The sequence below is a fragment of the Neopelma chrysocephalum genome, unplaced genomic scaffold, assembly GCF_003984885.1.
Source record: "Neopelma chrysocephalum unplaced genomic scaffold, ASM398488v2 Primary Assembly neopelma1_45, whole genome shotgun sequence".
NCBI classification, from domain to species: Eukaryota; Metazoa; Chordata; class Aves; order Passeriformes; family Pipridae; genus Neopelma; species Neopelma chrysocephalum.
The window spans coordinates 1,252,778-1,280,668 of record NW_020897704.1 but is presented as its reverse complement, the minus strand read 5'-3'; the positions used below and the strand labels follow the sequence as shown (position 1 = coordinate 1,280,668).

The window sequence follows — 27,891 nt, the reverse complement described above, 5'->3', positions numbered from 1 at the left end:
ATGGGTGAGTAGAACATAACAGAAAACAAGCAGAAACATTTTGGTCTCCCAGCCCCTTCCGGACCGAGCACCAGACTGACCCTCGGGCACACGTGGCATCCCCGGTGCACATGCTTGGCTGTGCATGCTCGCACCTGCGGGACGCAGCAAACAACCATCAACGGCCCAGCACCTCCCCTGTCACCGGGACGGCCCCTGGGCTCGGTTGGGGCGGGCGGGGGCGCGGCTGCGGGCGGAGCCGCCTCGTCCCTGGTCCGCCACCGGCAGGGGGCGGGTGCGGCCGCCTGCGCCTCCCTTCGGCTGTGCGGCGGCGAAGGCTCCGCTCGGTTCCTGCTCGGGGCAGGCGGGCCGCCGAGGGGACGCTGCACGCCGTGCCCGCGCCCTACAGCCCAGGTGGGTGCTCGCGTTCTCCGTTCTCGGGGGCCGACGGCGGCACAGCCCCCCGGGGGGCGTCCCGCCGCTGGCTCCGCCGCCTGGGCTCCCATCGCTCTCCTGTGCGCGGGGCAGCCGCGCCGCGCTGGCGCTGGCCGACGGCCCCTGCCTGTGCCGCCGGCTCCCCGCGCAGTGCCCCTTCGCCCGGCGGTGCCCCTTCCCGGGGCCGCCTGACCCTTCCCCCGTTCCCTCCCGCCTGAGTCGGGTGAGGCCGGCTGGGGCTGCGGGTCAGAGCCGGGCGGCATCCCCGTTCCCGGGCCCTAGCCAGGCGGCGCGTCGGGCGGGAGTCTCCCAGCGCTTTCTCTCCTTCCCGTCCTCTTCCCCTCGTCCGCCGGCCTGGCCCAGTGAGGGGGCTCAGGGCCAGGCTGGAGGTGGTGGTGGGGCGGCGGCAGCCGCTCTCCGTTCCCTCCGGCCGGGGCGAGTGCCTGGTACCGCCGGCGGAGGCGGGGGAGGAGGAGCAGGAGCAGGCACGGGGCGGTGGCGGCGGCCAGGCAGAACACCCCGGTCCAGTCAAACAAGTGAAGTGTTGGCGTTGTTGAAACACCCCTTGCTGCTGAAACAAAGACGGCGCGGTGAAAAATAAGTGGTGTTGCTTCTCGGTGGTGGTGTTCCCACCGCTTTCTCTATGGAGTACTGGATCGCGGGCGCTGTTGGCAGATGGATCGTAGGACTCGGTTCTTGTTTGACTGAAATACTAAATACACCTGTACGGAGAGCAGCAGTGAACTCATAAGGAATTTGAATGTCCTGTTTGCAGAGATACTTGTCGAAGCAGCCTGTGTGTTTTTGGTTTCTGACCTCTGAGTTGATGAAGTAGGAAAAATATAGAAATTTATATACTTTTTTTTCTGGTAGGTAAGTGCTATCATATGGTAAGCCACGCAGCCGCTCGGAGGGGATGTGTAACTCACCTGACTCGTTTGTCTGCCTATTTTCTCTCATTTAAGAGGTTAAATAATAACGTAATAACTCCAGACTTGTGTGAAGATCTTTACGTATACCAGGTATTTTTTGTAATGTTCTGTGTGCCCTATAATGCCACACAGGCTTAGGGCCCGTTGTTGGCTCTTTGCTGGTGATCCTATCTGACTGCTCCTCTCTTTTAACATGGTATTATTTATTTAATACTAATAGGGGAATTATTTAGGAAAAAAAATAATTCGAAACAAGAAACCCATACCAGAAATAGCTGGTTAATGACTGTACAACAGTTGTGTTGGTTTTGGTTTGGGGTTTTTTTTAAGCTTTCGAAACTACTCAGTGTAGTTGAGTAGTAGTTCATTAGCACATATTCTCCCCTAGGGATTCTTTTAAGTATGAAAAAATGTTTTGCATCTGTTGGTTTGTGTAGTTTGTGTGGCAAAGCAAGTTTTGTGACTTGCTTTAAGCCTGAGGGTAGGTTCTTCACAAGCTAATAGCTTGGTATTGTAATGCAATAACATCTAATCACTTCGGGGTGGAGGAAGCACAGGATTTGTTGCAAGCCATTGCTTCCATCTCTTTGCAGAATTCCTGACCATTTCACCCAGTAAGAGTAAATAGTTAATAAAAGTTGCTTCACAGAACCACAAGTTATCGCTAAGCCTCTCTTAAGTGCGTCTCGAGTGATTAGGGCATATGTGCTCTACCCAGAATTATAGAATGGTTTGGGTTGGAAGCGGCCCTACAGAGCATGTAGTTCCAACCCTCCTGCTGTGGGCATGGACACCTTTCAGTAGACCAGGTTGCTCAAAGCCCCCTCCAACCTGGTTTTGAATGCATCCAGGGATGGGATATCTACCGCCTCTCTGGCAGACCTGTGCCAGTGTCTCACCACTCTCCCGGTGAACCCCTGAGACACACCACTCATCACTGCTCTAGTCACTTGGACATTGAACCGCTGACCACAGCCATCCAGTGACCACTCACATTTAATGAGAACTCTGTTTTAAGAATAGAGTGATAATGTAGAGTTTGAGATTTTAGTGGAACTTTGGGAAGCTAATATTTAAAAAGTGAATTCCTGCATGTTCAGTTTTCAGGTTTTCGAGGAAACATATTATACAGGTAAAGGAATTTGTTTCCTTTTCTTCTTTTTTTTTTCCTTTTTTTTTATTGGTAAGGTCATAAGATGAATTGGTACTATGCAAAAATACTTGTCTGTGTACAGATTATTTTGTAGCCTAAAGATTAAGTGTCCATTAGATGAATCCACAGCAGACACAGAGAACACATTCTTAAAGGTTTGAATTGTTGAAAGAGAATTTGTTATTCAAATAGAACTTATGTTCTGGTTTTTAAACCAGCAGTCCCAGTGAAGTGAGGGGATTGACATGTGAGTGCTATGGCTGCAAGTCTTTCTACTTATAAGTTTTTCACTAAAATCTGCTGAGAATGTATAGAATCTAAGGCTTAATTAATGTAAATCTCCATGTTTTATTTGCCAGTGGCCAGCTGCACAACCCTGTGATAACCTTTTTGCTATCAACAGTACCGGAATTATTGTAACTGTTTTGCAGTTTAGAAGGATCCCTCTGAGAAGTCACACATTGTTCTGAAACCAAGACTGTATGTAAATTCGCAGGAAGAATATCATTTACATTAGTGTCAGAAATCTGAGAGTCCTGCGGTGAGACCATGAGATGGGTGAGCAAAACTAGCAGCCTGATGCTGCTGCGCTTTGCCTCTCAACACTCGAAAGTTGTCCGCTAATCTGTCATAAGTTATGTTGTCTTCTACTGCATTAGGTTTCCCTAGTGAGCAAAATCACATGGCCTAGGCTGGAGAAATGGTGAGTGTGCTGGAGCAGCCTGGCAGGTGAGCTCACCTGTCTTGTAAATTTTCATGGTTCCTGATACTATCTAGGCCTAAAGTTCTGTGACGTGAGAACACGACAGAATGGTGAGAAGGAAGTAACTTTAAACCGGTATTGCTGCTTGAAACCTCATTTCTTATCATTTCTTAGCTTAAACATCTGCAAATTATAAATAGGTGCTCCTAGCTTCCTGCTTCATCATCTAAAATTCTGTGTTTAACCGTGAATCCAAGCATAGCCTCCTCATGCTTTTGTTACGGGTATATGCGTCCCAAGAGGACCTTAGGATTTTTTTTCTTAAAAGGAATATGTTTCTGGATAATTTGTGAATCTAAATCCACCCTGTAATTTGTTTCCATCTGCTTGCATCTTGGTAGTATCCACAAATTTAAAAACCTTATCCTTCAGTAGTACAAGTCATTGGTGACTTATTTAATAGTATTTTACGCATGTAAATACTGTAAAATGAACTTTTTACAGGGCATTAACAATAGGTACTCTTTTGGAATTATTTAACTGTTTTTGCTCCCCATATACAGTACCATATTTTTGTGATATAAAAATAGTTTGTATCTTCATTTGCAGACTAAGCTGTAATTTAGCATTTTATACCTCTTGTTGGCCTCATACATCCTCAGTGCCAAGAGGATATGGAACAGACTTTGTGGAAGAGAGGAGAAATTTTGGAAGACTATCAGGACAGAGGGAGCTGCTGGAGTAAACTCTGCCCTGCATTTAATGTGCACTGCTGTTGAGTCAGTTTTAATGGCAGAAAGTTGCACAATGTGTTTATATGTACAAACGTGCTAGTTTTCATGACAGTCCAGTTAAAATCTTAATTAACATTGAAATACATGACACAGTCTCCCCTCTAGTTATATGACTTGCTTTCTTGTGACTGGCTGACTTCCTTCACTTCTCCCACCCTTTCTCCAGTTGTCTTTTCTCTGTGGAGAAAGTAACCATCTCCTAGTAGCAAAGATCTTTTGTTTTTTCTTGATCTGTTTCGGTATCATCAGTTAGTTGAGTCATCATTTCACAAACATTTAAGCTAGTATAAGCTAGTATTGCTGCTGGTAGAAAGCTGCTGACCTGCTCCCAGACATTAATTCTTCTTTTAGATCAGCCCAGATACTCTTGAGTTTACTAGGTGAGGTGGCTGAGGGAACTGGCATGGCTGACTGTGTGGTTGCTGGTGAACTGAACATTAGTGATACCTGAATGGTTTTGGAACTGCGTTTACTGAGGGATGTCATTCCTCAAATTAGTTCTTCTTGGATATGGCTTATGTTTTATACTGGTTTTGATACTGTACCCAGCCAAGATGTAGGTTATGGATCTTTATTTTAATATCTTTATGCTTAGAAACCAGTCTAGAAACTGCAGATTTTGGGGCTGGGCTGTCTTGTGTGTCTTCAATAGAAAGAAGTGAGTCACTTGAGCTGTTAAGGATTGTGTCACTGACTGACTTCTTCTCCATTTCCAAGCATCTTCCACCTCGTCACTCACAAATGGTGGCCTGACCAGTGCTAATATGGACCAGTAGTAATGACTTGCCTGTACCACAGGAGCTGTGTGGTTCTGAGTGCTTCACGCAGCATGGAGGTTATCAGTCACCAGCAGCAGTCTCATATGTACAGTGTGATCCCACTGTGCAGTGCCTTGTAGGCATAGCATAGTCCTTCTGTGTGTTGAGCCTGCTGTGCTGCTGCTGCCCCTTCTCCCCAGAGCTGATGTGCAATGCTTTCTCTGCTGGGTGCACCGCTTGGCCAGCAACTTGCTCTGTTAATCCTGCAAAGGGCCAAAGCCCTGCTAGATGCTGCCTCACATGGTAGATGAGTGGATGAGAAGGGGTTCTGTGATGGAGCATGGGTTACTGTATCCCTTAGAGCAAGAGAGAGAAATACCAACAGTGCTGTGAGCAGTGGCTGTCACCAGGGAGTATTTTCTCCTGAGACGTACCCAGCTTCCTGGTGAGATCAGCTTGCTACTGAGCAAAGGTTAAAACTCCTTTCCAACATGCAGCCTCAGATAATGCTGAGCTTTTGTTAAAGAAGCTTAAATGCTTGGTAGCGTAGATTTGGGGTTTTTTTCTACAGTGTGCAGAGATGTCCCTTGTTACTATTAGTAGGCTTAATCCTCTCTGCCTTGCAAAGTATATAGAACCTCTATGCCTCACCGTGTCTGCAGTCTCAGGGTGCAGCTCTGTGATGGGTGTGGTGGTCTGTGCAATAAATGAATCTTATTGAAAAAATGATCATCTCGTTCTGACATCTGAAAGCTACTATCTAGTCTTACTGTGCTTGGGGAGAAGAATAGTGCAGAGGAGCTGATCAGTTCTCCTGCAGTAAATCTGGAACTATAGAGGAAGTATTTGCTCCTTTCCTCTTCTGCTTTCTTGCTTCCTTGATAAATTTATTTAAAATGGGCCTCAGTGTAAAGTGATGTGCTGTAACCATAGCCTCAAGTAAATTTATGTAGTGGTCATATGTGGTTCTATCAAGTCCCCAGTACATGAGAGAGATGGAACTTCTGGATTGGGTCCAGGGGTGGGCACCAAAGATAGTCAGGGCACTGGAGCATCTGTCTTACAAGGATAGGTTGAGGGAATTGGGCCTCTTCAATCTCGAGAAGAGATGACTGAGATGTGATCTAATCAATGTCTATAAGTACCTGAAGGCAGGGGGCCAAGAGGATGGAGCCAGGCTTTTCTCTGTGGTGCTGAGCAATAGGGCAAGAGGCAACAGTCAGAAACTGATACACAGAAAGTTCTGCCTAAATATGTTGAAGAATTTCTTTATTGTGTGGGTGACCAAGCACTGGAATCACAGAATCAAGCAGGTTGGAAAAGACCTCTGAGATCATAGAGTCTGACCCGTGACCAAACACTGTCATGTCAAATAGACCACGGCACTAAGTGCCACATCCAGTCTTTTCTTAAACACCTTCAGGGACCGTGACTTCACCACCTGCCTGGGGAGCCCATTCCAATGCCCAACTGCTCCTTCTGTGAAGAACTTCTTTCTAATGTCCAACCTAAACCTCCTCTGATGCAGCTTAAGACTGTGTCCTGTTGCTCGTTGCCTGGGAGAGGAGACCGACCCCCACCTCACTACAACCTCCTTTCAAGTAGTTGTTGAGAATGATGAGGTCTCCCCTGAGCCTTCTCTTCTCCAGGCTAAACAACAGATTGCCTAGGGAAGTTGTGCAGTCTCCTTCACTGGAAATAGTCAAGAACTGTCTGGATATAATCCTGTGCCACGTGCTCTAGGAGACCCTCCTTGAGCAGGGAGGTCAGACCAGGTGACCCACTGTGGTCCCTTCCAACCTTACTCATTCTGTGTTTTTGAAGTCATAGTAATTATGTGTATGATTGTTGTTCTTCAGGCACGTACCTTTTGATGTGGTAGTTCTGTTGAGGTTTTCTGTATGGAGCAGGATAAGATGCGTGGTAGTGATGTGTTATACTAATAACAAGCTAAGTATTTTTTATTGATACAAAGATGTGAAAGCTGTTGTACATTTGAAACATCTGCTAGATTCTGGCAACACCTTGTTTAGAGTGAGACCTGGTGATTCAGCAGATTAATGTTTTGCAAAGCTTTATTTACTCCTTCCTGTTGAGGAAAAACCGAACAGACTTTGCTGTCTTATGAAATCAAGGTGGTAATTTTTTTTCTTAAAAAAAAAAAAAAAGACAGAAACCAAATTGGTAGTTTTAAACTTTTGAACAGGTGGTATTTACAGCAGTGCTTCAATTACGAAATAGTTTGTTCATCATTTGGTAGAAGAAAATGTTAAACCTCACTCTCTTAAATCTTTATTGTGAGATTTATGTACTTCTCTGTGATGAAATTGGGAAGTAAGCTTGTGAATGAGGTTCAGCAAATTGTTCTTGGGGATTTTATCTATCTGAACTCCAAAATGTGATATTATCCAACTCTATGAAATACAGAGCTAAGATTCTCTTTAATAGGTATGTCAGCAGCAATGGTATGGTTTACTTTATCACATATAAATCATATGTTTTTTAGGGACCAAAAGTCCCATTTTTAACTATATGAATCAGTAAATTTTGTATAATATTTGATGAGAGTCTTCAAAGTATGGATTGGGTGCTTATAACGTTGGATGGTTGGTTTTGTTTGTTTGTTTTGTTGTTGGGGGGTTTTTTGTTGTTGGTTTCTTTTCTTGGATTGGTTTGGTTTTGTGGTTTTAGTTGCAAAAGGAATGTGGATTGAGTTTCATGTGGGAAGAATGCCTTAATACTTTTATCTTGGGCTTCCCAGGATTCAGAAGAATTTTTCAGTGTCTGAAACTGACTAGTTTATGTGTTGTGTGAAAGAACTTGCTTGATGCCATTAACAAAAGCTGGCATGATCAGTGATCTGACATGCCATTTGGGAAACGTTAGTTTTGCACATCAGGTATGAAAACACTGACACAATTCTGCTTTTTGTATTTGTTGTCCTGGAAGTGAAACCACATAGCAGTATTTGCAACATAGGACATGCAACAGTAACTGAATTACCTATTTTTAATCTTGGAATAAGCTTGGGTTTAATTTCCTAAATTTATCTTCATTCACTTGGAGTAGATATAATTTGATAGAAGTAAAATAAAATCTCATTTTAACAAGCAAACACTTTGGATCTAAATCAGTTGTCTGGAATATCAAGCTGAATCTTAATGTGTATACAGAAGAATACAATTCAGGTGGTATCATTTTTGTAAGAAATGAATCATTATACTTCATGGTAGCATGTGTCGCAAAGGAGAAAATACATATTCATGAGTCTCGAAGTTGTTCTGTGTGGACAAACCTTTTGCCTGTGTGAAGTTCTGCCATAACCACAAAGATTTCATATGGATGTAGGAGTGCTGTTTGTAGGAAACAACTACTTGGGTCACAGCCTGTGTTACCAGAAGACACAAACAGTGCATGATTATACAATAAAATTGAGCTGCACTGTTTATTTTTTAAAGATGTAATTCTTTTCTATGTCTGTGCTTCACTAGTTTCAAATTAAATGAATTTTGTAAACGTGGTGGAAAAACTATTCGTAGCCCAGCAGAAGAAGAGTAAGCAATCTGGATAAGAAAATACATCCTGTGTTTGAATAAAATTATCATATTAGAAGCCTAGATTCCCACTCAAATTTAGCCTTAGAATGATTTTGAATGTCTCAACTGTTTGGTCCATGGCATAAAATTCAGGCTGACACAACCACTGGTTTAAAACCAGAATTCACATAAGAATAACTAGTACAGTCCTTGATGTGTCTAATTCATTGTGTCATTTTGAGTAAAAAGCACCACTATTCTGAACTGCTTGAGCACAACAAACTGAAATATCAGTGGAGGCTGGATTATTCAAAATGTTGCTTCACTGATTGCATTTTAGCGATTATGAAAAGCTAAATTTTTTGGTTGGTTGGTTTGTTTGGTTTTTTTTGCTCTTCTCTGACAGGAATAAAATGCATCTGCTAATCACTGAAGAAGGCAGTTTGTGCTGAATAAAAACCCCCAAAAAACAACCAATGTCCTAATCTACTAATGTCTTGGAAATAAAAATAAAAGCTCAAGCCTTTTTTTTTTTTTTTGAATGCTTGTCTAAGTCTGGTACGGTGTATTCTATTCATATTAACAAATAGTACCAATAGTAAATGCAGACAAAAACAGGTATAACATTATTTGAGCTTGTTTGAAAGTATGAAAATGTTTAAGTCTGGGTTTAGGGGGAAAATTTTGCTCTGAATTTAATGCAAAGCATCTCAGGCTGATACAGATTTAGTATTACATAATCTGGGTACAGATTTTCATATAATGGTGTAGAAATATGGGGTTAGTATTGAAGGGGACATTAACTTGTACCTGTAGACTACCTGTGTTAAGAAAAACTGTCTCTGATATTTTTTCAGGTTGTTATGATGATTTACAACCTCCTTTTATATTTTTTGTTTATCCTAGTAGGTGGAAGGTTGTTTTTCTTCAATATTATAAATACAAACAAATAAGCAGCAATCAGGGAATACTGAGAACAGTTGATCTCAGCATATTTTGTTACAAAGTATGTATTATAAAATACATATGTATTTAAAATATATATTTAAAATTATACTATGAATAAATAGTATTTTTAAAAAAATTAAATATATTTTAAAATGACACCTTAAAGATAAAAGGCAAAGGTGTCTGATTCTTACTTCCCTCACTTTCACAGTTTTGTGCAAAGCAGACTTGATTCTTTTATCCCTTAGTTAGTTTATTTAGGTCATGTAATTCTTATCTAGATTCTTCCATTTGGGGATTATGTGTTAAGATAGACAGGAAAAAACTGCACATGGGTCTCAGATAAAAGTCAAGACAGCACACAGAGCAAAGTATTTTTTGTTTGTTTAGGCCAAGCAGAGTAGCTGCCTTTTTTTTCTTTTTTTCATACGCAGCAGTCCTGATGGTACAGCTCACAATGCCACACTTTTGTGGCAGTATGACATTTTTGACCCCCGTATTAGAGAGCTGCTATAATCTCTTGAATCCCGTTCTTCATTTCTGCTGCGTGTCCTGCCACACCCGATGTCCATTTTGAAGTGTATTACTTTCTCTTTTATTAAATATCGTTGTTGATTTTGGGACCACTTTCTAATCAGCTAAGGTCAGAATTCAAAATTATCTTGACCTTCTAAATTCTTACCTCTCATCTTTGCTTGGTTTTGTGTGCCCATTTTGTAAGTATAATCTATGCATGTTATGATATTGCTAATGGAAATGCTGTTACCTGAGAATGAAATACTCATCTGCATGTTTCGTTATTATCCTTAAAAACATTATTACAATCGTATTTGAAAAACCCTTTTAAACATAAGTACGTTGCAAGTGGCCACAGCTTTCTGCACAGTAAGTAGGACAGAGGCTGTGCCCGAGTGACGTGTGTCCAATGGCACCATCTCTGGACAAGAGTGTCAAGAAAGCCTGATGAAGAATTGACGAAATTGAATTGCATTCAGCCTGGGACTGAAATCTAGATTTCATTCAGTAGTGCGTCAGTGTGGCAGTATTAATAAGTACTGTTTGTGTGTATTTTGTCAATTACCTCAATGCAGTTTCCTCTTGCACTGTGATTCTAAGAGGTAAACTTCATGATGATCCTATCTAACACATGAATGTAGAAAAACCTCAGTCTTTTTATTATCTAATGAAGCATGATTATGGGCTCATAATTTTCCTAAATGAAGTTATATTATAAGCTTCCTCTGTGAAGTACCTAGCAGGGTTCCCTCAAGAGACACAGGTTGCTTTTAAAAGCAAGTATCTGCTGCTCCACTGATTGAAGGTATGGATAAAAATATGTGCAGTAGCTCTCTAAATTTGTTGTATTTGTGTTGAGTTTGTCATCCCACACAAGTTAATGAACAAGTGGGACAGAGTGGAGGGAAAGCCCTTTGCTTTTTCTCTCCTTTTTTTTTTTAATTTTTTTTTTTTTAATTGTAAACTGCTGTTTTCTGTGTAGCATCTTTGGGGGTTGTTTGGAGTGGCTTTGGCACCGGAAATTGCAACATCTGGATATTGCCCCTGCCTTGGAGCAAAATACAATAAGGATGGATGAAGTAGAAAAAAAAGCAATCAATAACCTTAGCTCTCAACTGTCTTTCCACATTTCCACTCTATTGCAGTTTGCATCTAGAATAAATAACCCTTTTCTGCATGGACAGACATGCAGTTCCATGCGGGGAACTGGACAAATTCAAGAACCTTTAACTTGTCTTCTCTCATTCAGGTTCTTTTGAGGACAGCTCCTCATTTCAAGGCACTTTCTGCTGCATTTGAGGGATTTTTTTGGTTTCTTTGCACTGCCCAAGTTTTGTACCTTGACTGATAAACCTCCTAAGTTTTGTGCTACGAAAACAATCTGAAGAAAAAGATGATCTGTGTTTTGAGTCATGCAGTATAATGCTTCTCAAAACCATCCATTTTACTTTGCAACTTGGAGATATTGATCACTTCTGTTGCCTGGTTTGTGATGCTCTCTTTGGCTTTTGCTTCTGTATAGGGTCCTGCTGTACTCATTGGAGTACTGCCTGTCAACCCTGCTGTATCTCCTGCCTCAGTCTCTGACTAATAAGTGATAAATGTCAACCTTGTTGTACTGCCTTACAGAGAATAATTATGTAGTAATAAAGGGATTGTTTGTATTACTCAACATTCATAAATCAAGAAGATATTTAGGTTCTAATTCTGCTGCCCTTGTTTGATGGAATCTTATGCTGAAGAAGAGAAAAATAGTGTTTGGGTTATTTTGGCCCATTTCTAAAGCAATCAAAGGAATGTTTTTGGTATTGGTTTTATGCACCTGAGTCTGCATCAAGCTCAGTTATGGTCCTGTGTTCTTTGTTTTTAAATGATCCTAAGATGTGCACTATTAGAAATTCCAAATCCATTTTTTAATGAGTTCTCTAATTTCAGTTGTGAGGTCTAATACCGAAGATGTGGAGTAATGATCTTTAAGCATTCATAAGAGCTGTCCTGTTTTATTCCTGTTCTGTCTTGAAATAATAAAAAAAACCCCTCTAAGGTAATGAGGTGCAGGGAAAGGACACGGCATTCATAAATTATTGTTCTGCAGCTGGAAAGTGCTGTGCAGTGCTTATCTGTACTGTAGCATTACTGTATTTATCATGTAGATCAAAACCCACGATATTTTGATATACTGTAATTTAGAAAAAGAATCTCTAAATCACTTTTGAAATTCCTTTCAAGGTGACACATGGCATAGTCATTTTTCCTTTTCCTAAATCAAAAACATTCCACACTTTAAAAAAAAAACCCAAACCATGTTCTCTGTTGTATATTTTTTGATGGCAAGAAATAACAATCGTTGAAATAGGTGGAAGGAGATGTTAGGATAAAGGCAGTCAAGATTGGATCAAGATTGTTTCACTTAGATTCTGCTTTCTGGTTTTATTCGTATTTTTGCTTTCATGCTTTGAATTCATCATGTGTATTTGTTTAGAGTAAAACAAAATAGGAAACTTTAGGGTTTTTTGAGTGCAGCCTTAAAACAAGCTTGTAGTTGTTCAAACTACAGACAGTGCTTATTTTAACACTGATATATTTCTGGGGGTGGGGAGAGGAAGGAGCCTAGAATTATTCTGTTCACAGACTTTGAAATAAAATGAGTTTATCTGCCCTGACAGATTCTTTGTCTTTTTACAAGACAGATGAATACTAGCCTTTCACTGAAAGAAAATGTTATTTCTGGATATAATATGTGGCTATAAATATAATGGATACATTATGCCCATAATATGCTATGAGATTTCCCTTATAGTACAACATTAGCACTCAAAAACATGTGTCTGCTTTTCAAACTTTTTTGATACATATTTTCAAATTCTTATACAGTAGAAATAAATATTTCTATATTTGCATTTGTTTTTTCCCCTTTATTTCTCGGCTGGCTATTTTGTTGGAAACTTGAAGCAATAGAGCACAATGAGTCTTTGTCAAAGAGGATCTGGACACAAGTCACTGAACTTGAAGATACTGAACTAAGTGAAGGCAAAAGTTTGTCTGCATAATACTGATTTTTTTTTTTCTGCCTAGCATAAATCATGAAAACTATGTGGGGGTTTTGGTGCTTGTCTCCAAATGATTTGCATTTCTAATAACAGTATTTTTTCAAACAATTTTAAAGATAATGTTTTTGATGTTCAAAATCATGGCATAGGACTGCAGACCATTAGGGATGCTGTAGCTTTTGTGATGGGGGGTCTGGGACAGCTACTTGGATTAGAGTGATAGCTGATTACATGTTTTCAAATGTGCCTCAGTGTAGATGATTCAGGGGAAACTTGAGCCAGATGTCCAGACTCAGCGCAGCATGGGCCCACCAAGGCTGAGCATGACCGGGGTGCAGAGTGCAGATTTGGTACAGCCCAGGGGCACAGCATCACTTGAGGAGGAGGTGATAGTCTTTGAGCAGAGCCTGTGGAGTTTGTGGCCCATTTTGCCTCTGTGTGGTGGCATGCTCTTCTCAAGAAGATTTTGGATACTTACATGGTGTTTGCTCATAGACAGTGATTTTCCGTTTATTCTAAAATAGTTTGAGTACTACGTTTGGTGCTTCTGTCATCATTGACCATCATGTTAGTCTTCTGGATGTAGGTAAAAGTGACAGATGTGTTGTTACATTTCTGTAAAGCATAGATTAAAGTATTGAAATTACCTTCTTTCAGTTCTATTGAGTGCAGTTTATGCAATGCCCTAAAGGCCAAAATGCTTAAATCTTTTCTCTCTCAATCATAGTTTGCTATGTTATGTTGCCAAATAACAGCTTGCATCCAGAAGTTGGTAGGACTTCAAAGCAGTGCAGATGGAGTTGTTGACTTTTATTACATAGCTTTTGGAAATTAAAGACTTCATAGATAGAGCATTGGTAAATACTTATGTCACAAATTGAAGGACTGAAAGTTAAACTGAATTTGTAGCGGATTTGATGACATTGATTTAATGTTTTTTTCAGAACACTTGTTTCATGGAGTAGCATGTGAAAGCAAGACATCAGAAATTCATCTTAAATCTTCCCTTTACTGTGAGCATTAAGAAATAGGTATTCAGAACAATTATTATTAATTTTATTGACTAGAAAATCTATGGACTTTTTTCTGTTAACTCATCACAAAAGTGCTTATTTCATTGTAAATACAATGATGTGTTATTGTTTTTTTTTCCTGCAGGTGGCTATTTTTAATGCAATAGCGTGGTTAGCTGGCTGAAGACTAAACATGAGAATAGCAGGTAAGCACACTCCGTGAAATCAGACTTTGGTCACTTGTGTAACAACTGCTATGGACAATATTAACCAGTTGTGACAATAAGGATTTAAAGTCATAGAATCATAGAATACTGTGTTGGAAGAGACCTCAAGGATCATCTGGTCCAACTTTTCTTGACAAAAGCACAGTCTAGAGAAGATGGTTGTCATGTGAAAAGGGGGGATTTTCTCAAATGCTTAGTGTTTAATTAGTCTGTCAGCACCCCAGGAAAGCCAAGATCATTGTGCCTGCCCAGTCTGTCGGTTACGGGGACCCTTCACTGAACTTCCTTTATGTTTAGGTGGAGCTTGAGTGACTCTAGTCATACATGCTTTTGTTACTGATTGGTGTAAAATTCTCTTGCTTTGCTCCTAAAGATACAGTCAATAAAATACAGAGCACTAGTAGGGGGTGATCATAAAACATAAAATATAGAACACCACTGGGGGATGGTCATACCTTGGAGGTGGGCAACTTTGGGATAGAGATGTGTTATTACAGTTAAGCTTCATTGAACAAAGTTCATCTGAGGAGAGAGATTTCACCACGGTTGTTGGCTCAACAGCAGGACATCTTTCCTATCTCCTTTGGTTGACAGGTGCTCTGTGGTTTATCAGCTGCAAAGTGCCACCAAGTTCCATTCCCTGCAGGGATTTTAGCAGCCTGACCATGGTGTTTCCACTCTCCTCCACCTGCCATTTCATCCCCCTTAGCGTGGACTTAAGGTTGTAGACTGTGTGTGGCAGGGGAATCATTGTGAGATAGATTGTTGAGCATGATTGTGGTATTCCATCCAGGGAGTAGCAGCTGCATTTTATCCTCTAATTTCCACACCATTCTAACTTCTGTTTGAAAGTGAATATAACTTCCTCTAATTTGACCTACACCCATCTTTCTGCAATGGCCCAGCACCCTGTCCAGCCAAATCTTAAAAATGTCCAACATTGGAGAATCCACCACTTCCGTGGGGAGATTATTCCAACTGTTGATTGTTCTCATTCTGAAAAATTTTTCTTCCATATCCAATTGGAATCTCCCCCAGAGTAACTCGTACCCACTTCTTAAAGTATGTTCAAATCATCTGTTTTCTTCAGTGCTTATATGTGGTTCTCTTCCCTTCAAGTGCAGTGATCTTTGGAGTTCCAGCATAATATTTTTAGATTAAGTTTGCATCTGTGTTTTCTTACATCATAGTATTTATGTGCTCACACACAAAAAAAGAAAGATCAACTACAGGCAAAAACCTCTTTTATCTCTTCATCTTTCTTTTCTGTTTTTATCCCCTTATCTTTTTTTAGCCTTTTGGAAGGATTGATTAGCCTCTCTCATGCTTCTGAAGGCTGAGTAATCTGTCTATTTTAAGGTTTTCTGAACAGCCCATCACAGCAGCAGTCTGAGATGTGCAGGAATACATAAGTTTGTTTTTTTTCTGAAGGATTTATTTGGCTGGCAATGTGAGAAACAGAAGTGTGCTTTAAGGTAGCTTCTTCCAACCAGTTTGACATACTGCAGAGAGATAGGAAGGCAAGATGTTGATCAGATGCCTTCTCACCTAACTTCTACTCTCAGTCAGTATTTTACAATAAGGTAAATGGATATAGAAATGTATTTCAAATTATGCTAAAAATGGTGAGGTTCATGGCAGTGCCCCATACATTTCAGATGTAAGTTGCTGAGGTTGTGTGCTTCCAGCTCTTCTCCCAGGAGATAGATTGACCACTCAGCGCTGGAGAAAGTTTGGCTCTGAAGCTTTGAGATACCCAGGGCTTCAGTATATTAAAAGGGGAAGGGGAGAGGTACTGCTTTTTCTTACTTTTTAAAGTAGCTCTTCTGAGCCATCAAACTTGCTTTCGAAAGTCATTAATTTAAGTTTGTTGAAAAGTAGGTGAGGATGCTTTTTTCTGGTTGGCTGTGGTTTTGTGGTGGTTTTGTTTTTTTAACATAATACTCAGAGCTGACTGACCATAGCAGCCAAGCTACAGTATATTAACAGATCCTAATCAGTCTCAGTCTTGGCCATACATTAAAATAGAGGTAGTTCAATTTGAGGTGTGGGGGGGGGTGGGAAGCACAGTATTTGTGAACAGGGAAGAACCAGGTACTCATGGCTAAGAACAGGGAAGTGGAATGAGAGAGGTGGGAATTTCACGTTTGGACAACAGCCAGGTAGATCATCTTAGTTCATCTTGTCAAACTGAATTTTCATGGAAAAGTCTTTGGTTTGTCCTGGCTTCTGAGCTGAGTTGGTGGACTGTGGTGTTAGGCAAGCATGAAACAGGAGAAAGCTAAGAGCAGAGTATGTATTTGGTATGGTAACCTGATGGACTGGTGCAGTTACATTCTACATTATAATGTCCATTTTCTGCAGGTTAATTCTGTTTAGTAAGTCCCCAAATGATCGTATTGTTTCTGAGTTCCCCATAATGTAATCTGATACACAGTTCTCATGTTGTCAGTTTTGGTGAACTAACGTTGCCGTTTTCAGATAATTTTTTGAAACTTTTCTCTGTTTCCTAACAGGTGCTGCAAAGTTGGTAGTTGTCATAGCAATATTTTTGTTGACATTTTATGTCATATCTCAAGTCTTTGAAATAAAAATGGATGCAAACTTAGGGCACATATTTGGTAAGTGGTAACTTTGTTTTCTCTGTACATCTGTTAATATTTACTTGAGCGGTAATCAAGAACATCATATATATTTTGCTTTAAACTTGACTTAGGCTCTTACACTTAAGAATTCTGTATTTGTTTTTAATATGTATACTTGTTATTTTATATATATGTAATATATAATGTGTGTATTAAATAATTTTCTGTATGAAATACTTAAAGTACTCTCTTACGTTAAGTGCATCAGTTTGATTCTTTTGCTTGCCAAGTATACATCATTTTACCTGCTTTTTTTGTTTACTGGTACTTACATTCTTAGTTTAGAGTTGCAAACTAGGTGACCTGAATGATATTTCTGAAAATCTGTGCTTTGCCTTACTACTGCTAAAGAAATTCAGAATTTGTTTTGGGTGGGCTTTTTTGCTTGCACAGGTACACTATCATGTTAAGTCGAATGTGCAGTAATCTAAATGTTTCAGATGTGCCCAGGTTCTACACAGAGAAGGATTAGCAGTTGAGGTGTCTTAAAATTCAAGTCTGTTTTGAGCCAACATTATCTTTAAAAATTCAAATCTGTTTTGAGCCAACATTATCTTTAAAGGTGCTTTTTATTACCAAAAAACCACCAAAGAATTTTAGGTACATGGGTAGAGTTCATGTTCATAAACTTCAGATTACTGTGGTGTGAGCCAACATCTGAACCAGTCAGCAGAGATATCTTTAATAACCATCGAAGAGACAGAGGTGTCATTAAGGTATATGCATGATGAGGTCACTTGTGTCTCTTCCTATCCCAAGAAAGGGAGTCAAAAATGATGGGGTTGAAATACACCTCAGTTGCAGCTTCCAGTCTGAGGTGAAAGGAACCCCATCCTTGTAAAGCTGTAAGAGGGGAATTCATTTCACTTTAGTGCCCACACCTCCATAAATCCTTGGAGGTTTTGTATCTTCATGGATCTTTGTGTTAATCAGAGAATAATAAATTAAGGCAGTGTTCTGAATGGGTTTCCTGATCACTATCATTCTTCTACTGTGTAAAAATTGTTTTTTATTGGAGCATAGTATGCAGGTGTATTTGATACTTCATTTCAACCAACCTGTTTTTTTAGGGGTACAGAAAGATTTTACATTTATAGGATATTTTATAGCAGATGACACTTTAATAGTAACATCTTGTAAAATTTTCCTTTTTCATTTTAGCTAGATCAGCATTGGATGCAGCTGCACGCTGTGAGTATTCATGTGCATGTATTTCTGCTGTGACTTGCTTTTGCTAGTAACAGAAAGACTGTTGAATTTTCGTACTTAAGGAAGTCTTAATTAGACTTAAATGCAATCAGAAACTAATTTTCCTCTTTTCCTGATTTTTCCTTAATTTCTGGTAAAGTCTATTTTGTAGTTTGGGCTTGTGGCTTTTGATGACAGTGCCAGAGCAAGCAGCAGGGTGACAACGAGAAGTTAGAATAATGAGGTACTTCAGAAACCTAGATTATTTTAAGCTGCTATGCAACTACAGATGTGATACTTTTTGCTTTTGCTCTTTTCCTTGAATTCCTTCAGAAAAGTAACTGACGTTATTTGTCTGTTAGCCTACCTATGGTGTTGTCTCTAAAATCTTGTTTTATTTCCTTTTGAAAGCTACAAAACCTCCAAGATACAAATGTGGAATCTCTAAAGCTTGTCCTGAAAAGCATTTTGCATTCAAAATGTCAAGTGGAGCAGCGAATGTAGTTGGACCTAAAATTTGTGTAGAGGATAATGTGTAAGTATTTTTACCTGTTATCTCAAAGTATCTCTTTCCAATACTCTTAGATCACTTTGCACATAAAATCAATAGCTTATATTAAGTTTTGTTTTGCCAACATTCTGACCATATGAAAAAATTACATTGCATTATAACTTTATCTCTGAAGCATAGTTAATGCTTTGCAGTAAATGCAGAAATGTATATTATTTTAATACATGCAAGACAGTTTGCACTTTATATCAGGTTTACAGATTGAAGGGTTAGTTAGACTTTGTCAAATCAGATGCACACTTGCCTCTAAGTAACTTGTCCTTATGCCTCTAATAATAATTCAGTGAATTATTGTATTGTCTTTTTCAAGTCATCTTTTAAACTGTATTTCCATAGTACAACTGTTAGAACACATTTTCCACTTCTCTTTAAAGGTTGATTTCAAAGGGGGAAATAGTATTTTAACAATTGGTATTTAACTGTGCTAATAGTAACTAAAGTTAATAAACTTAAAATAATTGTGAAATGAGGAAAACTGCTTGAGACACAGTTTGGTTTTCAGTCTTCTATTTTTAATAACGATATTTTTGACAGTATTATCAATAATGCTGCATCTAGAGTATTTAACTGCATACCTTTCAGTAATTCCCATAATGGGAATAATAATATTTATTTTTAGACTGTTTTTTACTCATAGGTTGTTCCTCCTCATTGTCACCCAGAGTGTGCAACTTCCTATTAACATAATCTGTCTACTCGATTTTGCAGGTGACATGTCAGAAAAGATGTTACTGTCGTCAGATTTTTTTAATATCAGTCACACTTTAAGCCTTTGCCTTCCATTTGCGTTTAAACTACTTCAGTAGCTGTTTGTCAGCCCACATTATGTTAGTACAGAGAAACATGTATAGCAGTTGGTTCTAATGAATTCTAGAGCAAATGTCAACTCCACTGTGAACAAAAGAACCCCACGTAATATAGTAAATAGGATAATTAATCTATAAGACAATAAAACATGTTGGTAACCGTAAGACTAGTCTCAAATGATCTTAAAGAGAAGACTTTTTAGCACTAACTCTGGCATTCTGTTGGGAGGCTGACTTAGCTCAAGCTTGCTCGCTTGTGTAGGAGTCAGTTTGCAGCAGAGCATCATGGTGTAGTTGGGGAGCACGTGCGAAGAAAGCACGAGCTCACCTTGGCACATACTAACTACAGGCTGCTAGTTTTGCTTTCCATTCTTATCAGTGAGTCATTTTGTGACCTTGGACAGGCTTATCTAATCTCTTGGTGAGGTATTTTTGTTGGTGTTACAGAACTTGTTACCATCTCATTCTGGTTGCTTAATATAGGAAGCTTAATATCTGTGAAGACTTAAGCTGATTCAATGATTAAAAGTTGTGGGAGTGTAAATAATATTTTAATTTTGGGATTGTAGGGTTATTTTCTTTGGGTTTTTTGACTTGTTTTTTTTTTTAATGTATCGCTTGCTGGTTAACTAAGAAGAGATTGTTGTTCCTGTCAAAAAAAAAGTAAAAAAATCTTCTACTGGATATTTTACTGAAGAAGGTGATGACAAGAAAGTAGTTGCTGGCAAAAGTTCTCTATTCTGTTAGTACTAGTGCACACTTCAGTGCACAGCTATTGCATTTTAAAGTCCAGTTTGCCTTGGCAAAAATCTTTCTGGTTTGCTTCAGAGGAGGACTTGTCATGTCTGTTTAAATGTCCACCAGAAAATTTGATTGATTTTATGTGGTCTTCTGCTTTGCTCATAAGAGGTTTTATTTCTCTTTCAAAAGCTCTCATAACTTGTTGATTGTAGATTCTTGGAAGAATTCTAAAACTGATGAAGGGCTGCCCTCCTGTGAGAAGCTGTTGCACTGCAGCCTGTTATGTTTGTGATGGTGCACAAGCTGTCTAAAGTGTATAACGTAGTATATCAGAACTCTTGGAAAAAAACTTATTTCCTCTTCAGAAGCTGTTTCATTAAAGATATTTTGTGAACTCACTCCTGCAAAGTTTTTTTTCTGATTACTTTGTACTCTTCTTCATACTTCCAAGACAAGAAAGCAGGAACAAGTTTTCGTAATTTGTAAATTATATTTGCAGAGTAGGTTTTTCCCTATACATTAAATGTAAGGATGTCACTCGGTTTATGAAAGCACTAAACGTGCCGATACGATTCAGAATGCATATAATTTCTCAGTCTTTAATTATATAGATATTTTAATGTGAAACAGGAATTCTACTGTATAGAAGCTCAGTTATAGCCTTGTTCTATATTGGGAGGACATAATCCAAATTAGAAAAAAATACTGGACTCATCATCAAAATATTATTGTAGTTGCTACTTCATGGGATTTTTAGAGGGGGTGATACTTCTTTACCAGCAACTTCTCCACGCAGTTTTACTTCCTCTGTTAAGAAGCCAGTTGCATGATTGTGCCACGGTAGCCTGATATCAGAATGTTGCACTAAATTCCTTTCATAACTAATAATTTTTGCATTCATGGTTGTAGGATTTTTTGTTGTCTGAATCCATTGTAACTTTATGGATGTGTATAATTTCAGTGTCTAGTCACCTCAGTTTTAGATATTTTTGGACTGTTATTTATTTACAGAGAATTTTTGATTAAAATGAAAGGAAGTTCTTATTATCTTTTGTAAATTAAATGTCCACTAAATTTTGTATGAGGAAAGGAGTGCGTTCAGAACTTTACTGCCTTCTTGCATTTATGTTCCAGTCTTTATTTGCCATATGTTTTTCTTGTTTAGAACGGATGCTCAGACATGACATGAAAATCTTATTTCTTGATGTGATGTTGTAATATGAGTTTAAATGCTTCTGTTCAGTTAGCTTTTAAACTTATTAACACATTTTTGTTTATCATGTGCTTACAACAGAAAAAAAACCCCTTAAAATGTTGACTGTGTGACTGTGCCAAGCTCCACTAGTTAATATTTGGTTCAGGCTCTTTAGCTGCAAGGTATTTTTTGAAATAAATTAATAACACTATTTTTGTGACATTTTTAATATGCAGACATACTTTGAAATGAAGATGATTAAGCGATCAAATTAAATCAATACAACTGGAGATATTTGTGTTATTCTCAATTCAGTGGTGCCATAAGAGCACACAGATTAGTTTAAGGAGATTTTGCTTCATTTAAGTACTCATGAATTGTGGTCTTTTAACTATGTAACTTCTAGAGTTTGATCTGATTTAAAAAACAGAACTATTTCACATCAGAAAATTTTCCTATTAAAAATATTTTTTTGTTTCAGTTTAATGAGTGGAGTTAAAAATAATGTTGGCAGAGGAATAAATGTGGCCTTGGTCAATGGTAAGTGACATTTTAAGTCAGCAAATTGTCTTCATTTTCAAATTGTTTCCAAAATTTAGGGTGAAAAAATAAGGGGTGATGAAAGGCAAGCAGTATGAGAAAAGGAAGCATTCAGCTTATTTATACTGAGATAATGTCAGATCTTGGCACTGACACCTTTTTGTTACAAAGTAGAAAAACTCAGTGCATTTTTGTTTCTAAAAATGAGCTGTAAAAATAGCAACAGTGGAGTGCTCTGGTGACATCAGATAAATTCCTAATACACAACAAGATGGAAAAAGACATGAGATGCATCCTACTTTTGCCTTTGTGTGTTGCCACCACTAATAAAACTCTAGCCTGCATTCTTCTGTTGTTCTGCTTTCAGTGAAACTTCTTTAACAATGTTGTTACTACATGGAAAGACTAGCTCATTATTTCCTAGCTTGAATCTGTATGTTTGGTCTATAGATCTTGTCCCTAAATACATGATGTTAGGTAATTTTGTTCAGGGTTCTTAATTTTCATTAAAACCAAATAAATTTAACTGTGCATTACCTTGAAAGCTGAACTGAATGTCAGTACTGGCAGATTTCTCCTTAATGTGTAGGAAGCAATTCCTTGTAGCACTGAGATAGCACTTTGTCAATTCACTGTAATATAAATTCATGTTATTTTTGGATTGTGCTTAGGTTTACATGATCTAAAGCATGCCTTGTAAACCTATGCTGCTTTCCTAAATTGTCTTCATCTGTTCAAAACCAAAATACCTATCTTTGTATTTTATAGCTCCAGTCTTTCTGTCTTCCAATCTTTAAATGAATGTATGTATTTAAAGAAGTCTACCTTCCATCAAATACTGCCTTTGTAGACAGCATAATAAAAAAAAGCTAATGAGATATACTATATTGCCCATTTTTTCTGTCTATTCTGATATTTAAATCCACTAACAATCTCCAGTCTATAGCGAAACATGCAGTGTAATTTTAATCTTCTTTACTTTGCATGTGGCACTAAAGGCAGTCTGTAGCTGTACTGTCTATTTTTGCAAAACCAACTTTAAAAAAGGCAAATATGTGTACTGAATACTCTGTATTTGTTTTAGAGGATGTAGGTGTTTTATTTTAGCTTCCACTTGAAGTGAAATCAGAAGTTTGCAAAGAATCATAGAATAGTCAGGGCTGGAAGGGATCTTAGAAGATCACCCAGTTCCAACCCCCCTGCCATGGATAGGGACACGTTGCACTAGACCAGGTTGCTCAAAGCCCTATCCAACCTGGCCTTCAACACGTTATGGATCGTCTCACTTTTTTCCCCTCTTACGTTTTCCTGCACCTTTTCACAAACTACTGTTTTAGGAACAATTTTCATAAAAGTTAAGAGTTACCACTTATGTAGTGTCTTCTGCAGCACTTCCTCTGGAAGAGTCAGTAACAGGAGTGTTGGGCATGTTTTCTGTAAGATAATTTTGGTTATATTCGATGATACCAAATATTTCTTTTTCTCTTTCCCTCCAGGTAAAACAGGAGAAGCATTAGATACTAAGTTCTTTGACATGTGGGGAGGAGGTAGGTGCAGTTTAGCTGGTCAGAGAGAAACAACAAATGTGCTTTCTTCCCTTCTCCAGACTCCATTTGCTGTGGTGGTTTAACAGGATAGTTAAGGGAGTGCTTCACCTCTACCTTTGTAATTGTGAGGAGAGTGCAACTTACACAAATAGCTGAGGTGGAAGGAAATGGTATGGTTAATCAAACAAACTTGTTCTCCAGAGTAGTTCTCACTAGTCTTTACACAATATGTATTAAACTCTTTCTATAAATTAAGAGTTCTCTGATGCATTTTAGCTTTCTCTCACTCAACATCTTTTTATAAATGCTAAGTACATTTAAAAATATTCTTAATATCTTTGCAGAAAGACATTGCAGATGTTTAAGTATAGAATTGTGGCTTGTTAATAAACATTTTTGTGTTCTCTGTCTTTTCAGATGTGGCACCATTTATTGAATTTCTGAAGTCCATCCAGGATGGAACAATAGTGTTAATGGCAACATATGATGATGGTGCAACAAAGTATGTAATTGATTTTAAATAGCAAGTGTTGTTTTAAACTTTTAAATGCTGGTTTATACTGAAAAAAAAATACATTCCTTTTCAAGCAATCACTTTTGATAAGGATTTGTTTTTCCAAGATGACAGATTTGAAACTATACTTTGCCTTTATTAGTTTTATAATGCTGACGTAATTTGGGAACATCAAAGATCAAATTAAAACTAAGCAGATGTATGTACATATTTATTAGATAGTGTTAGGTGTATACTTTTGTGAGAAACAAAAGTAAATTAGATATTAAATTAGACCCTTAGCAGAAATATCATGAGTGTTTGTTTCTGAAGACCCTGTAGGTAACTTAAAGGAAGAAATAAAGAGCTGCTATTTGGAGATTTTGGAATGATAACTTACCCTACAGAATTGTTTTCCCTTCCATACTAAAATTATCCTACTTGGGCCTACAGGCACTGAACTGTGCTGTGGGGCAACAGTCTGAATTTTGAATTAACTGACCCAAGCAGACAAGAACTTCTTTCATATATTCAGGTCATTCTTCTAATCTAAAATAACTTTCACTTTATCTAGACTTCAGCTTGAGCCTGCAACTATATTTACTTTAAAGGCTGACTTGTTTAGTTGCTTGGGGAATTGCTAACATGACTTCAGATATATGTATAAATTCTCACAGGAGAGGGTTCTTGGCTTTTGTTGGTGTACTAATAGGTTTGTATCCTGGTTCCTTGAGCTTATAGCATGAAAGAGCAGTGCTCATTGCATCAGGTGATGTTAGAACTAGCCTTATCTGATTTTGAAAGATAGATCTTGCCCAATATTTACTGACTTAAACTATATTTAATCAGATTAAAGATGATTGGTGCACTGAGCAATGAAAGCTCTAAGGGCATATGTTTTATTCACATACCGAACTTCTGTTTTGTTCAAGGCTTAATGAGGAAGCACGGAAACTGATTGCCGAACTGGGAAGCACATCAATTACAAACCTTGGCTTCAGAGACAACTGGGTCTTCTGCGGTGGAAAAGGAATTAAGACTAAAAGTCCATTTGAACAGGTCTGTGATTCTTTAACTTACTGGAATTTAACAGCTTGCATTAATAAAGGCGTAGCATGTTTTATAAATGCCGTGCATTTTTACAAGATGACTGTCTATTGCAGTAGTGGCACACAGTGTTATTTTCAAATTTTTTCCTTGACTAGCCTCCTTCTTTTAAACACAACGAAAAGATTCTTTGGTGACTCATAAATAAGAAAAAAATCTGACATGAGGTAGATCTTAATATGCCAATAACTGGATCATTTATCTTTTTAATGAATCAAATTAATCTGAACAATTCCAAACTTATTGCCTAACGCTTGTATTTTAGATGCACAATGGTGAACTTCCAACAGATAAATGGTAGTTAAGGTGTTGGTGTTCCCAGCTGTTATCTTTGCTCTTCTCTCAAAAATTATTGCTGCTACAGCAAAATTTGTGAAATAGAGTATGTTCCCATGCTTTAGCTGTTAAAATTCAGTATGTGTCAATGATGCCTTTAATTACTGGTAAAAGCAGCTTTGAACTAGGAGAGGAAGGAAGATGCATTTTCATTTGCCAGCTTTGCAAGGGAGTGGAAGCCAGTGCAGAAGCAGTAGCAAACTCTTGGAGGCAATAGTGTCTCACCTGACTGCAGATCGTTGCTTTGTGGTGGTTCATGCTTTAATGCAGTTAGTCTTTCCTTGGTTGTCTCTCTTCCTAAATAAACATCCATAATAAAATTTAAAAATGTTTTCCTGGTGTGGCTTAACTATTTGTAGCATACACTTGTCTGAGCAAGTTACATTAAGTGGTGAATACTGGGAAATTGTTACACTTGATATGAAAGACAAGAGACTAATAGTGATGTTTTTTCTTTTTGTCCATAGCCTGAAAATAAGTAAATGTCTTAAAGCTGTGAGTTAAAGAAAAACATAAATGACTTCACATTAACAGCAGATTGATGTTTTCCATTTATAGCATATAAAGAATAACAAGGACACAAACAAGTATGAAGGCTGGCCAGAAGTTGTCGAGATGGAAGGCTGTATCCCTCAGAAACAAGACTAAATGAAAACAAAAGAAAAGGATAAAGAATATGGAAGAAAATGCACTTTCTGCTATTATTAGAGAGAGGGCTATGAAGGAGACTGCACTGTAAATAGTATTTTTAAAGCATGCAGCCATCTTGTCAGTGTGTGCATGAGCACTGACATTTTGAATACCGGGATTATTTATTGCTAACACACATAGAAATTCTTTTTGTAAATACGTCCAAAATAAAAGAAACATCAAATCATTTCTATGCAGGTTTCTTAAAAGCACAGTACTTAGTTTTGCCTGTGGTAAATAATATCTTGTAGATAACTGGTCAATAAATTACACATGTGGACAATAAATAGATCCTGACAAATGTACTGTCTTCTTAACAGTGCAGTGTTGCTGTGACTATGTAAACTTAATGAAATATTGTAGATTTTAGTGATAAATTAATAAGGAGCTTTAATTTTTTTTATCCTCTGCCTTTTTAATGGCAGCATCACTTTTTATTAAAGCTATTTGGTTACTCTGATACCGCATGCTCCAAAAATTTTTGTAGTTCCCCATGAAAACTGAATAATCAGCAAAGGAAGAATATATGATTGTGTAACCCAGGTATGCCATGAAAAGCACAATAGAAATTATTTTTTTTTTATCTTTAGGGGATGAACAAAAATATATAAATAGTGTGTGTGATATTTAAAACAGACTTGGAGGAATTTGTACTTGAAAGTGTTTACTTCATGGAAGAGACTTGGCATGTTAAACAGCAGTATTGTGAGTAATTTGTTCAGTTTTTATTGCAATTCTTGTACTGCTGCGTAACCATTGATTCTCTCTATGGCTATTCAGCTATAGTGGCTGGTCATGTAGTAAATGTGCATAATGGAATAGCTTCCTCTTTCAGTTCTAACATCAGAATTAGATTTCACGTCCCAAAGAGCCTGTTGGAAAGCAGTCTGCCTTCTAGTGAGAGTTGTTTCAGGGTACACAGTTGTGATCCTTTACCACCCTTGTTCCTTCTAATGTGAGCTGAGGCAATCTGTTCTTCCAGCGAAATGTTAAAAGCATTGTGTCTTGGGTTATGCAAAGTGTTACTTGTAAACTTAACTGACAATGCTTCCTTCATCCTTTTTTTTAATGGAAAAAAATGAACCAAGTTTAAGTGGCCTTATTCTGTAGCTTGTATGAGAGCTGTGAGAAGACCTTGCTTTCTTTGTAAATTTCTGTTTAAGTAGGGCCAGCTTGAACTTTTCCTGAAACTAAGTAAGGTATAACTGATGGTGTCTGTATTCACAAATTAAGGGCTGACACAGAATTGGCTGAAATCTCTTGGGCTTTGTGTCATGAGTTTTGGTATATTCTGCGTAAACTTCAAGCTAGTACCATGGGGCAAAAACCACAAAGGATTTTCAAGAACCCACAGTAAGTTTAACACAGAGGCATTAGAAATACTATTATTGTTGATGTTTTCTGAGACAAATTCTGTGCACTAAAAATTTCAAGCAATATTGAGAATTACCTTGTAAGACAAATAAATAACCTCTGATACCAGAGTAAGACTGGATTCTGAGTTGTTCTCTGTTTAACTAGCCTGTTAAATAATGTGGGTTTCCATCAATTTTAATGTAGAACAATAGTAAACACACCTGACACGGTAAAAATGCTTTTCTTAAATCTTTCAGATTTTCATGTGTAGGAGAACATGTCAAAATTATATATGTTTTTTCATCAATGTAAACCCCCGTGTTCTAATGAATTTGAAATTCTATTTCATAACATTAAGCTGTTGTGGAAAACAAGTTGCATAAGTCCTGGAATTTTTACAGGAATCTAGTTTTGTTGGTGTGTATGCCACTGTTGGCTACACTGCTATCCAGAATAATATCAAAATAATTTTGAAGTTACTTGGCAGGGGCTTAAGAGAAAAAAAAATTTGGCTGCATTAGTAGTTTCCCTGAACTACTTTTGTCTTCATTTTCTTCGCTTTTAATGCCAATGAGTATTTCATCTTTCATCAAATTAAAAAGTTCAAATTTCCTTTACAAAATTAAATGGAG

The 27,891-nt window shown here is 38.1% G+C and overlaps 1 protein-coding gene across 2 annotated transcripts; it reads left to right on the top strand.

Moving 5' to 3' along the window:
• Positions 1-308: 308 nt before the first annotated feature.
• Positions 309-27,398, top strand: FAM3C (family with sequence similarity 3 member C). Of its 2 annotated transcripts, none has more exons than XM_027679134.1 (10): positions 309-393; positions 13,963-14,023; positions 16,561-16,665; positions 17,851-17,880; positions 18,289-18,412; positions 21,672-21,730; positions 23,227-23,277; positions 23,695-23,779; positions 24,703-24,829; positions 25,772-27,398. In XM_027679134.1, the coding sequence occupies exons 2-10, from the start codon at positions 14,011-14,013 to the stop codon at positions 25,859-25,861; spliced, it is 684 nt and encodes a 227-aa protein (XP_027534935.1). In that variant the 5' UTR covers positions 309-393; positions 13,963-14,010; the 3' UTR covers positions 25,862-27,398. The 2 variants fall into 2 exon arrangements, with proteins under 2 accessions (XP_027534935.1, XP_027534936.1); XM_027679135.1 differs by lacking the exon at positions 309-393 and adding an exon at positions 13,818-13,835.
• The last annotated feature ends 493 nt before the right edge of the window (positions 27,399-27,891 follow it).

What these genes read in the sequence shown, in the direction of transcription:
- FAM3C (XM_027679134.1), top strand. An exon ending in ATTGGATGCAGCTGCACGCT is followed by an intron (nt 17,881 to 18,288) that starts GTGAGTATTCAT and finishes TCCTTTTGAAAG; the next exon opens with CTACAAAACCTCCAAGATAC. An exon ending in TATGATGATGGTGCAACAAA is followed by an intron (nt 23,780 to 24,702) that starts GTATGTAATTGA and finishes GTTTTGTTCAAG; the next exon opens with GCTTAATGAGGAAGCACGGA.